This window comes from Saccopteryx leptura, chromosome 4, assembly GCF_036850995.1.
Source record: "Saccopteryx leptura isolate mSacLep1 chromosome 4, mSacLep1_pri_phased_curated, whole genome shotgun sequence".
Taxonomy (NCBI): Eukaryota; Metazoa; Chordata; class Mammalia; order Chiroptera; family Emballonuridae; genus Saccopteryx; species Saccopteryx leptura.
This window is the reverse complement of record NC_089506.1, coordinates 152,254,218-152,268,009: the sequence shown is the minus strand read 5'-3', so window position 1 is coordinate 152,268,009 and position 13,792 is coordinate 152,254,218. Positions and strand designations below refer to the sequence as shown.

The following is a 13,792-nucleotide window of genomic DNA, read 5'->3' as shown; positions in this document are numbered from 1 at the left end:
GATGCTTAGATCAACAATTATCTGCCCTTCTAGCTGATTCTGGTTATCCACAATGATAAATACACAATGATGACTATGTTCTTTATTCTTACTGATATTAAAATACAGAAAGTACATAATTACTTTATTCAGTTGGTTTGTCATAAGCTATTTGCCTTTTTCTTTTTTTTAGAGAGAGACAGACAGACAGAATGGGAGAAAGATGAGAAGCATCAGCTCATAGTTGTGTCACTTTAGTTCATTGATTGCTTATCATATGTACTTTGACTGGGGGGGGGGGGGGCTCAAGCCAAGCCAGTGACCCCTTGATTAAGCCAGCAAGCTTGGGCTCCAGCTAGCAACCTTGGGCTCCAAGCCAGTGACCTTTGGGCTTAAACTAGCAACCATGAGATCATGTCTATGATCCCACACTCAAGCTGGTGACCCCATGCTCAAGCTGGTGAGCCCACGCTCAAGCCTGCAACTTCAGGGTTTTGAACCTGGGTCCTCAGCATCCCAGGTCAATGCTCTATCCACTGCGCCAACACCCATCAGGATGTTTACTTATAGGTTTGTTGGAATTCATTACTATATTTTCTGGATATAACCACATTTTTTGATATTTGTCTTCCAAATATTTTCTCACATCTGTTCCTTAGCTTAGCACTCTTACTGTTTTTTATCTATTTATTTTTAAATGGTCTTAGTTTTAATGAATTCTGTCATTTTTTAATGGTTAATTCTTTATTGAGGTGCTGTGTTTAAGAAATCGAAGTTTATAAAGATATTTTTCTGTTTTCTTTTATAAACATTGTTTTATTTTTCACATGTAGGTCTGTGGTCCACCTTGGATTAGTTTTTGTGAATGTTGCAGGATCAAGGTTTATTTTTTCCTTATAGATATCTCATTGTTCAAGCACTCTTCTTTGAAGAGACTATTCTGTCCCCACTGAATTGTAGTGATGCTCTTATCATAAATCAGGGGACTGTGTATATGTGGGTCTTTTAGCACTCCCTGTCCTGCTCCTTTGATCTGTTTGTTTATTCCTGCATAAAACTGTATAATTAATCTTGATATGTGGTAATATTAAGATCTCTAACTTTCCTGTTCTCTAAGTTTATCTCAGTCATTTTAGGTTTTTTGCATTTACATATAAATTGTCAATTACCCCCCCACCACTGCTAAACCCCAACCCCACAAAAACTCTGATGGAATCTTCACTGGAATTGCATGAACCTGTAGGTTAATGTAAAGAGAACTGACAAAGTAAAGCTATTGAATTTCTCTATCCGTGAATGTGGTATATCCCCCAAAATATTTCAGTTCTAAATTTCAGCATGTTTTACATTTTCATTGTAGAAATCTCTTACATTTTCTATGTTAAGTTTATTTCTAGGTATTTTTTTGTTCCATTGAAACTGGTGTGTGTGTGTGTGTGTGTGTGTATGTGTGTATGTGTGTATGTGTATTATTATCTCCAAACTTTTAGAAATGCAGTTGATTTTTGAATACTGACCCTCCATCATCCTTGCTAAATTCACTCATTCTTTGAAGTGGTTTCAGATTTTCTACATACTAATTATGTCATTTGCAAATGATAAAGTTTTACTTTTTCATTCTGATATTTTTAATTTTTCTCAAGCCATAGAGCACTGTTTAGAACCTTGAATATAATTAAATAGAAGTAGTGATAAGTGGACATTCTTGTTTTATTCTCTACCTCAGGAAGAAATCATTTAATATTTCATAAGTATATTTGCTGTAGGTTTTGTAGTTATATTTAGCATGTTAAGGTAGTTTGCTTCAATTCTGAGTTTTTCAACAGGTTTTTGTTTTTCTATGATGAATGAGTATTTAGTTTTATCAAAAAAATTTTGGTATCTGTTAGAATGGTTCTTTTTCTTTATTCTGTTAATGTGGTGGGTTGCATTGATTTTCAAATGTTAAATTTTAAAACCTTGCATTGAAATTTCTTAGAAGAAATTGATTACATAAAAAAATTTAACTTCATCAAAGTTAATTGAATTTGTTGGAAGCATCACACTGTGTACTAAACTAAAATCTTTTGGGTGCTTCTTTTTTTCTGTTTCTCAGTGGTTGGCGTACATTTATCAGTCTCAGGGAATGATGGGTGCTGCAGAGATGTGTTATCGGAAGAGTCTACAGGTCGCGTCCCAGCAGGGCAGTTGGAGTGGGAAGCTCTCGAGTCTGTTGAGGCTAGCACTGCTTGCGTTAGAAGTCTGTGTGGTAAGATCATGTTATAATTATGGTTATGAAAAATATATTCTTTTATTTTTATTTCAGATGAAAGCTTTTATATAGTAATATCCTATTGAGTTCCTATTGCTTTATTGCCATCTAGTGTGATCACCTGATAAACTTTGTGTTTGGGCTCTTGGTGGACATAGAAGAACATGAACTAATAGACTTCAGCCAAACGTTCTCAGTGTTTGGAGAAAGTAACTAAAGATATCAATTTTAAGTTTGCTTATGGCAGAATATACGTTTTAGTTTCTTGGTGACTTAAGTTAGAATTAACCCAGTTACTCATATGTGACAAAGATACCAATGATTAACATTTTCACACATTTCTCAGTTCAGTTTGATATCTATAAGAGGGAATATATGGTAATTTTTTATTTGACATCCTGTTTTCTTTCTTTACTTTTTTTTTTTTTTTTTTACAGAGACAGAGTCAGAGGGATAGATAGGGACAGACAGACAGGAACGGAGAGAGATGAGAAGCATCAATCATCAGTTTTTTGTTGCGACACCTTAGTTCATTGATTGCTTTCTCATATGTGCCTTGACCGTGGGCCTTCAGCAGACCGAGTAACTCCTTGCTCCAGCCAGCGACCTTGGGTCCAAGCTGGTGAGCTTTGCTCAAACCAGATGAGCCCGCACTCAAGCTGGCGACCTCGTGGTCTCAAACCTGGGTCCTCCGCATCCCAGTCCGACGTTCTGTCCACTGCGCCACCACCTGGTCAGGCTGACATCCTGTTTTCTGACACTAAGTTAGTCTTACTAATCTAGAAGTCTTATATGCTAGTGTGGAAAAATTTTTTAAGATATTTAAGTGGATGTGTGGAGAGGCAAACTGCAGAACAGTGTATATGCTATCTTATATATTTGCTGTGGTGTGTGTATATATATATATATATATATATATTTCCCCCCCCCCCCTACAGAGGCAGAGATAGACAGGGACAGACAGACAGGAACGGAGAGAGATGAGAAGCATCAATCATTAGTTTTTCGTTGCGCATTGCGACTTCTTAGTTGTTCATTGATTGCTTTCTCATATGTGCCTTGACCGCAGGCCTTCAGCAGACCGAGTAACCCCTTGTTGGAGCCAGCAACCTTGGGTCCAAGCTGGTGAGCTTTTTGCTCAAGCCAGATGAGCCCACGCTCAAGCTGGCAACCTCGGGGTCTCGAACCTGGGTCCTTCCACATCCCAGTCCGACGCTCTATCCACTGCGCCACCACCTGGTCAGGCTGCTGTGGTATATATTTTTAAGAGCATATATCTCTAAATATATTGTGTATGTATGTGTGTTATAGGCACATAGGAAGATATAAAAAGATGTAGGAGAAACTTAATGAAGCCCTGGCCAGGTAGCTCAGTTGGTTGTAGTGTCACCCTGATGTGCTGGGGTTGTGGGTTCAATCCCCTCTTTTAGTCTAACATTATTTTTTAGTTTATATTATTTAGTGGTGTGTTTGTTCTTAATACTAGGAAGTTTAAATCTGACCTGGAATAAAAGAATTATAGACATATAAAGCACTTAGCTTGTTCTAATGTAATATGCACAGTCACCCTATTTTACAGATGAGGAAATTAGCTTTCAGTTTAGTAATAATCATATACAAATGGGCATTCAGTAAATGAGAGTTGAATTGCATTTTTTAAGGTAAACATATCAAAAGCTTTGATATGATATTTGTCTTTTATTTTTACAGGCCAACATTTCCAGTGATCACTGGCCATCCTTGGTTCAGGAAGCTACAACTGAGGCATTGAAACTTTGCTTTTGTCCACTGGCTGTCCTTTTACAAGCTTTGCTACAGTTCAATCGCAAAATGGGAGCAAGGTATGAAGAATTTTTTTCTTGGAAATATTTTTTTTACTTTTAATCCTTCCTAGAAAGCAAAGAAAGATTTAGAATTAGTTTGACAACTTTGTTACTACTTTTTACTTTAGGAAGGCTGGTGCTAATAACCCAGTAAAGAAGAAAGTAAAGTCTTACATTTGTTTTTAAAAAACTAATTTGGTACACAGATATAGAATATGAGATTTGGCAGGACAGTATTTCAAGTGAAGAAGGCCTTGGTTTTTGCTTTTTACTGTCTTAGGATGAGCCACCAGTGTAATTTGGATGCTAGAAACAAACAAAATAAAAAAGGCTCAAGTTCAAGCTTAGATTGACATAAGTCTTACAAGGCAATAAACTATGAAAAAAGCAATAAATACTGAATATACAGATATGTAAATAATCTGAGTATTATTTCTAGAAAATACAAAAGTTCTCAGATAAAAATATGAAAATTTTAGCAGTCTCTTTAATGAGGGAGGAGGTGATGGGTTCAGAAATAAATATAAAGAAAGTTACTTAAAGATTGTATGGATGATAAAACAGGCAAGAGTATTTCAAAATACTAAGAGTAATATCTAGCTGTAATGGCTATGACACAAAGCAGCCATAAGTAAAACAGTGGTTTAGAAGCATACATGACTGGAACAGAATAGGTAATATAGACATACAGCTTACATATAACTATGTGGTAGAGATCACTTCAACACCACAAAATAGGAGTGAAGAAGAATTTAGGCATTTGGCTAATCAGGTTTATATTAATATTTATATATGGCCATTTTTTGTATAACTCATTTTACCAAAAAATATTTTAGGCTCTAATTTAAACTTCCTAATGAACTCTTGTTGCTGATGCTCAGTGTGGGTTACTTAGGATCTTAACCTCTTTCTCTCGTAATCTCTGTTAGTACCTCTCTCTTTTTTTTTTTTTTTTTTGTATTTTTCCGAAGCTAGAAACACCCGGCATGCCCACCAGGGGGCGATGCTCTGCCCATCTTGGGGCGTTGCTCTGCCGCAATCAGAGCCATTCTAGCGCCTGAGGCAGAGGCCACAGAGCCATCCTCAGCGCCCGGGCAAACTTTGCTCCAGTGAAGCCTTGGCTGTGGGAGGGAAAGAGAGAGACAGAGAGGAAGGAGAGGGGGAGGAGTGGAGAAGTAGATGGGTACTTCTCCTGTGTGCCCTGGCCAGGAATCGAACCCGGGACTCCTGCACGCCAGGCCGACGCTCTACCACTGAGCCAACCGGCCAGGGCCAGTACCTCTCTTAATGTTTATCACCACCAAAATCAGCCTAAATAAGCATACAGTCTAAGAAAAAACAATGTGTTTACTATGTGGTTTCTATGTAAAAGCATCCTCAAGACAAAGTTCTTTAGTTTCTGCTTCAAACAAATATTATTTATAAGGTTCTCCTATTCATGAATCTAAATGACCACTATTTATATTGTTGGTATAAGTACAGAAGTCATAGATGTTAGTAAATTAGGAAAGAAAAAATTAGAACACTGCTGTAAATCAGCCTGTTGTTACATGGGTTCCCACGTTGAACACACCCTTGAAAACATTAAGTATTTAAGCTCTAGAATAGATGTTGAGTATCTCTTCTTGTTCTGTTCTATGCTCTGTACCATTTATTGATTTATTTTCTGCTTATTTTCAAAAAGACTAGGTAGAGTACTCAAATACTCATAAAATAAGGGCCTTTTTCTTTTATTTAGAATGAGACTTAATGGGATTAACAACAGCAGTCTGCCTTACAAGGTTATAAATATTAAGTATGACCGTGTATGTAAAACACTGGGCCTAGTACATAGCACAAAATAAACACTTTATAAATGTTAACCATTATTATTACCTTTATTGTTATAATTTGTGGAGTAATTAGCACCATGTCTACAAAAGAATAAGAAAGATAATGTGTGTATGAGATTAATATATGCAATATTTTATATTAATTTATATAATGTGAATAACTTTTCCTAGAGAGACACGACGACTTTTGGAGAGACTGGTGTATCAGCCTGGCTATCCCAAATCTATTGTATCAACAGCACGTTGGTACTTACTGAGGCACCTATATGCTAAAAATGACTCTGAGCTCATTGATGTAAGGCATTGATTTTATTCAGAATCTTTATCTTGGACTTTGTTGGAGGAGGGTGACAGTTGCTGTTCTGTGCACTGTAGGATTTTAGCAGCATCCCTAACCTTTCTAACCTCTACATCCCAGTAGCACTGGCCTGCACCCTCTAACTAACTTGTGACAACCAAGATGGTCTTCTAGACATTGCCAAATGATACTTGAGTTGAAATTGCCCCTGGTTAAGAACTACTGAGTTAGCCTATAGGAAATATACTACTCACAAAAATTAGGGGATATTTTATCACTTCATATTCATTTTTGAAATATCCCCTAATTTTTGTGAGCAGTATACATGTTCCAAATGTGCTGTGTAGCAGAAAAGAAGGTAGACAAAGGTGTAAAGTGTTGGTTGTGGTATTTCTTATGTTCATTGCCATGGAGGCAAATAGGTAGATATGATATGTTTAGACATAGCAAAATTTAATGGGGTGTTCATATTATCTTTAGAAAAGTTGTTTTACTGCATCTTGTTGTTTTTTTGTTTTGTTTTGTTTGGGGTTTTTTTTGTATTTTTCTGAAGCTGGAAACGGAGAGAGACAGTCAGACAGACTCCCGCATGCGCCCGACCGGGATCCACCCGGCATGCCCACCAGGGGCAACGCTCTGCCCACCAGGGGGCGATGCTCTGCCCCTCCGGGGGGTCGATCTATTGCGACCAGAGCCACTCTAGCACCTGGGGCAGAGGCCAAGGAGCCATCCCCACCCAGCGCCCGGGCCATCTTTGCTCCAATGGAGCCTTGGCTGCAGAAGGGGAAGAGAGAGACAGAGAGGAAGGGGGGAGGTGGAGAAGCAAATGGGCGTTTCTCCTATGTGCCCTGGCCGGGAATCAAACCCGGGTCCCCCGCATGCCAGGCCGACTCTCTACCGCTGAGCCAACCGGCCAGGGCTGCATCTTGTTTTTTTTTATAAAATACATGTGACAGTTTCTACTCTACATGTGGGATGGCTCTGGTATCTAAATATATAAACATATATGCATATATCTAAAATTCTTTTAAAAAATATAGTGACAGGCCTTGGCCAGTTGGCTCATTGGGAGAGTTTCGGCCCGGCATGTGGAAGTCCCGGGTTTGATTCCCGGCTAGGGCACATAGGAGAAGTGCCCATCTGCTTCTCCACCCTTCCCCCTCCTCTCTCTCTCTGTCTCTCTCTTCCCCTCCTGCAGCCAAGGCTCCACTGGAGCAGGGTTGGCCCAGGCGCTGAGGATGGCTCCATGGCCTCTGCCTCAGCTGCTAGAATGGTTCTGATTGCAGCAGAGCAACACCCAGATGTGCCAAGCCTTGCCCCCTGGTGGGCATGCTGGGTAGATCCCGGCAGGCACATGTGGGAGTCTGTAGTGTACACTATGTAAAACATACTAGTTAAGCAAAGAAAAAACCTCATAGACACAGACTACAGTATGGTGATTATCAGAGGGAGACTGGTGGGGAGAGGAGAAGGTAAAGGGGGAGAAATGGGGATGGAAAGAGACTTGGGGTGGTGAACAGACAATACCATATAGAGATGAAGTATTAAAGAGTTGTACACCTGAAACATATAATTTTATTAACCAATGTCACCCCAATAAATCCAACTTAAAAATGTTTTTTAAAATAAAACATGTAATAGATTGAGTCTCATAACTTCAGCCAGCAATTTTGAAAACAATAAAAATTAATGAGCTTTTTTTAATATCTGTAACATTTGAAATACTGTTTGCCTTTTAGTAAAACATACACTATTAAAGGAATGTTAATGAAAACAATGTTTGGGGAAAGGCATTATAATCAACATATTGCAAACGAAAAAGGAAGAACTTGTATGAGAGTCTTGGGAGACAGTTCACCATGGGTCTCTTGCATTTCTAAACATGCTGTGAGCAGAGGGCCTGACTGCCAAGTCTCATAGGCTCAGAGTTCCCCTCTTGTAATGCACTCCAGTGTGTATATGGGAAACTATGTGTCCTTCCATGTCAGCCCTGTGAATGTAGATATGTTGACGCTTGTGCTGTTTGCTGTATCATGGCAGCTGACTTGTTTTCTTGCAAGTAGAGCAAAATCTCAGTCCTTTCACAGTGTGTGAAAATGAACAACCGCCTAGCTAGGTGGTAGCACAGTGAATAGGGCGTCGGACTGGACACTAAGGATGCAGGTTTGAGGCCCCGAGATCACCAGCTTGAGCACAGGCTCACCAGCTTGAGCACAGGGTTGCTGGCTTGAGCAAGGGGTCACTCACTCTGCTGTAGTCCCCCCGCCTCAAGGCACAAATGAGAAAGCAGTCAATAAACAACTAAGTTACAATGAAGAACTGATGCTTCTCATCTCTCTCCTGTCTGTCCCTATCTGTGCCTCTCTCTGTCTCTGTCCCCCCCAAAAAAGAAAAAGGAAATGAACAACCAAAAACTGTTTTAGGAATCAAATTATCAGCTGAAGTAAATCTTCTATTTTGTGGCATGTTAGTATCATGGAAAAGTTCTCAAAGAGCCTAGAACTTAGAGCCTCAATCCTAAACTGTGGTTTTAAAGGAGAGTAGTGTCATTTGGACAATTCTATGCATAAAATGGTCTTTTTAGGTAAAAGTTTTGTTGTGACAGTATTTATTATAAATAAAGCTGCCAAACAAAGCTTTAATTTTATATGGTGCTGACAGTGGTAACAGTCAAAATGTTGGCATTTATATGAATTGAGGATTTGAATAAATTGGGCTTATCTCTGATGTTAGTGCTGGTTGGACAGTTTATTTCAGCATAAATGACTGAAAGATTGAACATAGTCATGTTATTTGATATTGCCTGTGGCTCTGGCATATATGGCTTCTATGAATCTAAGTATAGATATTGGTAATGAACAAAATACTAATGTCCCTGTATGTAATTTCCGACAGGTGCTGGTAAATAATGCCAAAACTCATGGAGATACGAGAGCATTGGAACTGAATCAAGAATTGTCCTCACAATAACAATGCATTTTTTATATAATGCAAGCAAAGAAAAACCTGTTAGAAACAACGAAACAGCGCTTTCCCCAAAGCAACATTTTTTAAAAACTATATATTGTTCATTTCTCCCAGGAATTCTAATGTAACTTTAATCTGAAAAACAGCTTTGATTTTGCGAGGTCTATAATGAGAGGAAAAAACCATGATTCCCTCAGTTATTCAACAGTTATTTATAAACCATTATTTTCTCTATTTCTGCATGGTGCACAGTAGAATTTTTTGGTGATCCCTTACAATAAAGCCTTAATAGTCATTTTCTAAGTAATATGCAAAAGCAAATTAGCACAATGCAGAATTCCTTTTATGAATTTTTGGACTTCAGCAGACCAACTCATAAAATCCAAGTTATCTTATTACCTATTTTACTAGTGGTTCATCTCAGATTCTGTTGAAGAAGCATGATATGAATGTTGGTGAGTCTCAGACTGCTAGTGCATATGTTCATATAATTCAAGACATTCAGGTATATGACAGTATTTTAAAAAATGAATGGAAAAGCTTGGAAAATGCTATTTAATTGATCATCTAATTCTTTAAATTATGATGAAAAGACTTGAATTTCTGAAATAAAAATACAGTGTCTTATTTTCTTTATAGCATCAATATCAGATAAAATTTTTAATTTTAAATTCTAATATTTGAGAGCACTATTGCATGTTTGTTTATTTTATTTCAATTTTCAAAAAGCCCATTATGTATTTGAAACTATGCCACTTACTTTGGATTAGTGTTTTAAAAAGTGTTTTCAGACATGTACATGTATTATTTGTTGTATAAATATGTGTGGTTTTATTTTATGTATGTCATCTTTCCAGACCAGCTGCTTCACAGTGTTACTTTGTGAGGTTATATAAATTGATCATATTCTACAATTTAAATTTTACTTCAGAGGTTAATCTGTTGAAATAACTTATAATTTGATGAATTCCCAAATTTAGCTGAACATTTTCATCAGTCCTGTGTGATCAAATATTTAAGGATGAGGTGTAGGTCTCTGCATTTTAAGGGCGTGCGTGATTCTAATGTCCATTCAGGTTTGTGAAACACTCGATTGATCCAATAATGATTCTTCTCTTTCTTTCTTTAACAAGATAAAGCAACTTGATTCTCTCCAGTTTCTTATCTTCTCATGTCAAACCGGTTCAGTGCTTTCCCAGCGTGGCCCACACTCAGCCCGAGTTGCGCAGCACGGGCTGGGGCCTCCCACTTCCTCAGGAGAGCACTCAGGCCTTCACCTCCCCGGGGGCTGGTGCATCTCTGCTTCAATGCTTAGGCTTTGGCTCTAGGTCTCTGTTTTCTGGGGTGTCGCTTCCTAACATAACTTTTACCTGCGGTGTGGACTGGGTTAGCCTTTGCTCCAGGCCTGTAAGCAAAGGATAACCTTTTAACTGTTTCCTAGTTCTGGCCTCTAGGGGCCTCACACCCAGGTTTTCTAGAAAGCAAGATTGGAAAACACCGTAGTACAGTTGTCCCACGCCATATCGCGGTTCACTTTTTGCGGTCTCACTGTATCGCAGATTTTAAAATTGTGTACATCTAATTTTGCATCGCAGATTTTTCGCTATATCATGGGATTTTGCGGTATATAGATATTTTTATATATTTATTTTAATTATCGTATATTTTGCGGTAAAAGCATTTTCTAGCCTAAAAAAATTGAGAACTATAAAAATATTAATTAAAACATATTAAAAGAATATTAAATTAAATTAAGTCTTAAAATATATATAAATAATAAAATAAATATAAGGTCACTGCTTTGCAGATTTTTGCCTGTTGTGTGGGGTTTTGGAATCTAACCCCTGTGAAAGATGAGGGACCACTTTATCTCAGGGCATTTTGGGGGGCATAGATGTACACACATCCTCTTCTGTTTGTTACCTTTTCTTCAAATTGCTGCTCAGTTTCTGTGAGTCTTAAATCATTCCTAATTGTGTAGTTTTTACAGAGCTTAATTCATGCCAGACTTATGCTGTCATTTATTTAATCCTAGCTAATAAAGGAGAGTGGTGCTAACCAGTATACTTGAAGCAAAGAAAAGTAGAAGCGAATCAGCATTATCAGATTCTAGGAACTTTAAAAGTGGCCGAGATTTGGCCCTGGCTGATGGCTCAGGAATAGTGTGTCTGCTGGTATATAGATGCCCCGGGCTGGATCCCTGATCAGGGCACACAGAAGAAGTGACCATCTGCTTCTCTCCCCATCCCACTCCCTCTTCTCTGCCTCTTCCCCTCCCGCAGCCAGTGGCTTGGTTCAAGTGTGGCCCAGCCACTAAAGGTAGCTTGGTTGGTCCCAGGTCATCAGCCTCAGGTTCTGAGGATAGCTTGGTACTGGAACGTCAGCCCCAGGTGGGGTTGCTATATGGGTCCTGGTCTGGGTACATGTGGGAGTCTGCCTATCTCCCCTCCTTTCACTTAAAAAAAAATGGCTGAAATTTCCCTTCAGGATTTATACATAGCTTAACTAGAGAAATTACATTTACTGGGGTTTTTTTTTGGTTTGTTTGTTTTTTACAGGAACAGAGAGAGTCAGAGGGATAGACAGGGGCAGACCGACAGGAACGGAGAGATGAGAAGCATCAATTATTAGTTTTTCGTTGTGACCCCTTAGTTGTTCATTGATTGCTTTCTCATATGTGCCTTGACCGTGGGCCTTCAGCAGACCGAGTGACCCCTTGCTCGAGCCAGCGACCTTGGGTCCAAGCTGGTGAGCTTTGCTCAAGCCAGATGAGCCCGTGCTCAAGCTGGTGACCTCGGGGTCTCGAACCTGGGTCCTCCACATCCCAGTTCAACACTCTATCCAATGCACCACCACCTGGTCAGGTACATTTACTGTTATTTCTTTTTAAAAAAAATTTTATTCACTTTAGAGAAGAGAGAAGTGGGGAGGAGCAGGAAGCATCAACTCCCATATGTGCCTTGACCAGGCAAGCCCAGGATTTCGAACCAGTGTTCTTAAAGTACCAATATTTAGCATTTATATTATTTTATTATTTTTGTTAAAATTTTTTGAGAATTAAGGTGCTTTTTCTGCTCATTTTTATCTGTCATTTGGCCATTGATAAGATTTGTAGACTAGCTTGGCATCTGATGATCATTTTCTGTGGTAGAAGTACATTTCAGTTTATAAGTAAACTTTTGAACACAATCTTTAGGATCATGTCATATTTCTTGAAGTGTCTCTTACATTAATTTCTGGTTAGGATAAAAATACAACCTTAGTTTAAAGTGTTGTACTCTTTTTTACTTTATAAAATGAGTTTCTTTAACTTGGTAATCTACATAGATGGCATTGGACAGAAATACTCATACATTAAGGGATTAAAAGTATGAAACTTGAATTAGGTAAATATTTACTGATAAGTAATATATATGAAATGATATCTATTTGGTTGTCCCATAGAAAGTTTGATGTCCCCTTTGGGGAAATTTTATAGGAACAAAAAAAAAGTAAGCATAAAAATGTATGTCTGAGACCGTGTGTCTTGCACATCCGTTTCAGTTTTTGCACGTTAAAGAGCGTAGAAACTTTGTTTTGACAGAGTAGACCCTTCTTCATTCTTCCTTTCGCACACTTCATTGTCTAGTGGAGAGAAAGTGTTGGCCTCCCATGCTGCTTGTTACAAAGTATAACAACTGTTGGTTATAAACTGACCTTTGCTTTGAAGGTTTGTTTTTGTTTTGCCTTTTTTTACTTTAGAAGGATACATTTGTGTATTGGATACAAGTACAATAATCTTCTCATATATATTTTTAAGACTTTATACAGATAAAGTAAAAAGTCAGAAAACTCCCTTAGTTTGAGTATACGCCTCATTTTGGTTTAGAAAATACAGTCACTTGCTCCATTGCACCCAAAGATCACTCAGTTTCTAGCTGTTTCTGTAGTATATAATAGTGTGTTTTTCCTTTCTTTGACTGATTAAAATAATTCTAATGTACCTAAACAAATAGCCTACACAACTAAAATTTTTATTATAAATGCTAAATTATCTTTAGACCTCAAAATTTTTTGTGGAGACTTAAGAATAGTATCTCTAACGAACAGCTGTTATGAAACATTGGATTTTTTTCCTTATATTTTGAACTTAGAATTGAAAAATACCTATTTGTTTTAGTGAAGGGAAATTATTCCGGAAAAGGTATAATTAAAATTGGTGTATCCATTGAAAAAAGGGTTGGATTCCATCTTACATCACAGGGCTGTTTAAATAATTTGCATGTCAGTCTGTCCTCAGTTTGAATCAGTACCAAAGTTCATTTGGGCTTCACGTTTCACATACTGTCCCTATATATCATACCTATTATAGAAACATGTTTAAATTATATTAAGATGGGTAATGAAATGCTCATTTTGATATTTCTGCTTGTGACAGGCAGAATAATAACCTCCAGATGTGTCCATACCCTACTTATAACTTGTGAATACATGGGGAGAGGGGCTGTGCTGATGTGATTGAGAGGAGGGACCTTGAAGGTGGAGATTATCCTGGTAGACCCGCTTTAATCACAAGTCCTTAAAAGTGGGGAGAGAAGTGACAACCAAAGGTCAGAGAAATTCTATATTGCTGGCTGAAGATGTGATAAGGGCAGACTCTAGA

The 13,792-nt window shown here is 38.1% G+C and overlaps 1 protein-coding gene across 2 annotated transcripts in view; it reads left to right on the top strand.

Annotated features, from left to right (window-relative positions):
* The window catches only part of SKIC3 (SKI3 subunit of superkiller complex), a 99,124-nt gene extending 86,624 nt beyond the window's left edge, over nucleotides 1-12,500 (top strand). For both annotated transcript variants that reach the window (XM_066381857.1, XM_066381856.1), the window contains 4 exons: nucleotides 2,075-2,227; nucleotides 3,941-4,071; nucleotides 6,057-6,180; nucleotides 9,079-12,500. In XM_066381857.1, the coding sequence (XP_066237954.1) occupies nucleotides 2,075-2,227; nucleotides 3,941-4,071; nucleotides 6,057-6,180; nucleotides 9,079-9,153 (483 nt within the window). In that variant the 3' untranslated portion in view covers nucleotides 9,154-12,500. The remainder of the gene's footprint in view (nucleotides 1-2,074; nucleotides 2,228-3,940; nucleotides 4,072-6,056; nucleotides 6,181-9,078) is intronic.
* Nucleotides 12,501-13,792: the final 1,292 nt, after the last annotated feature.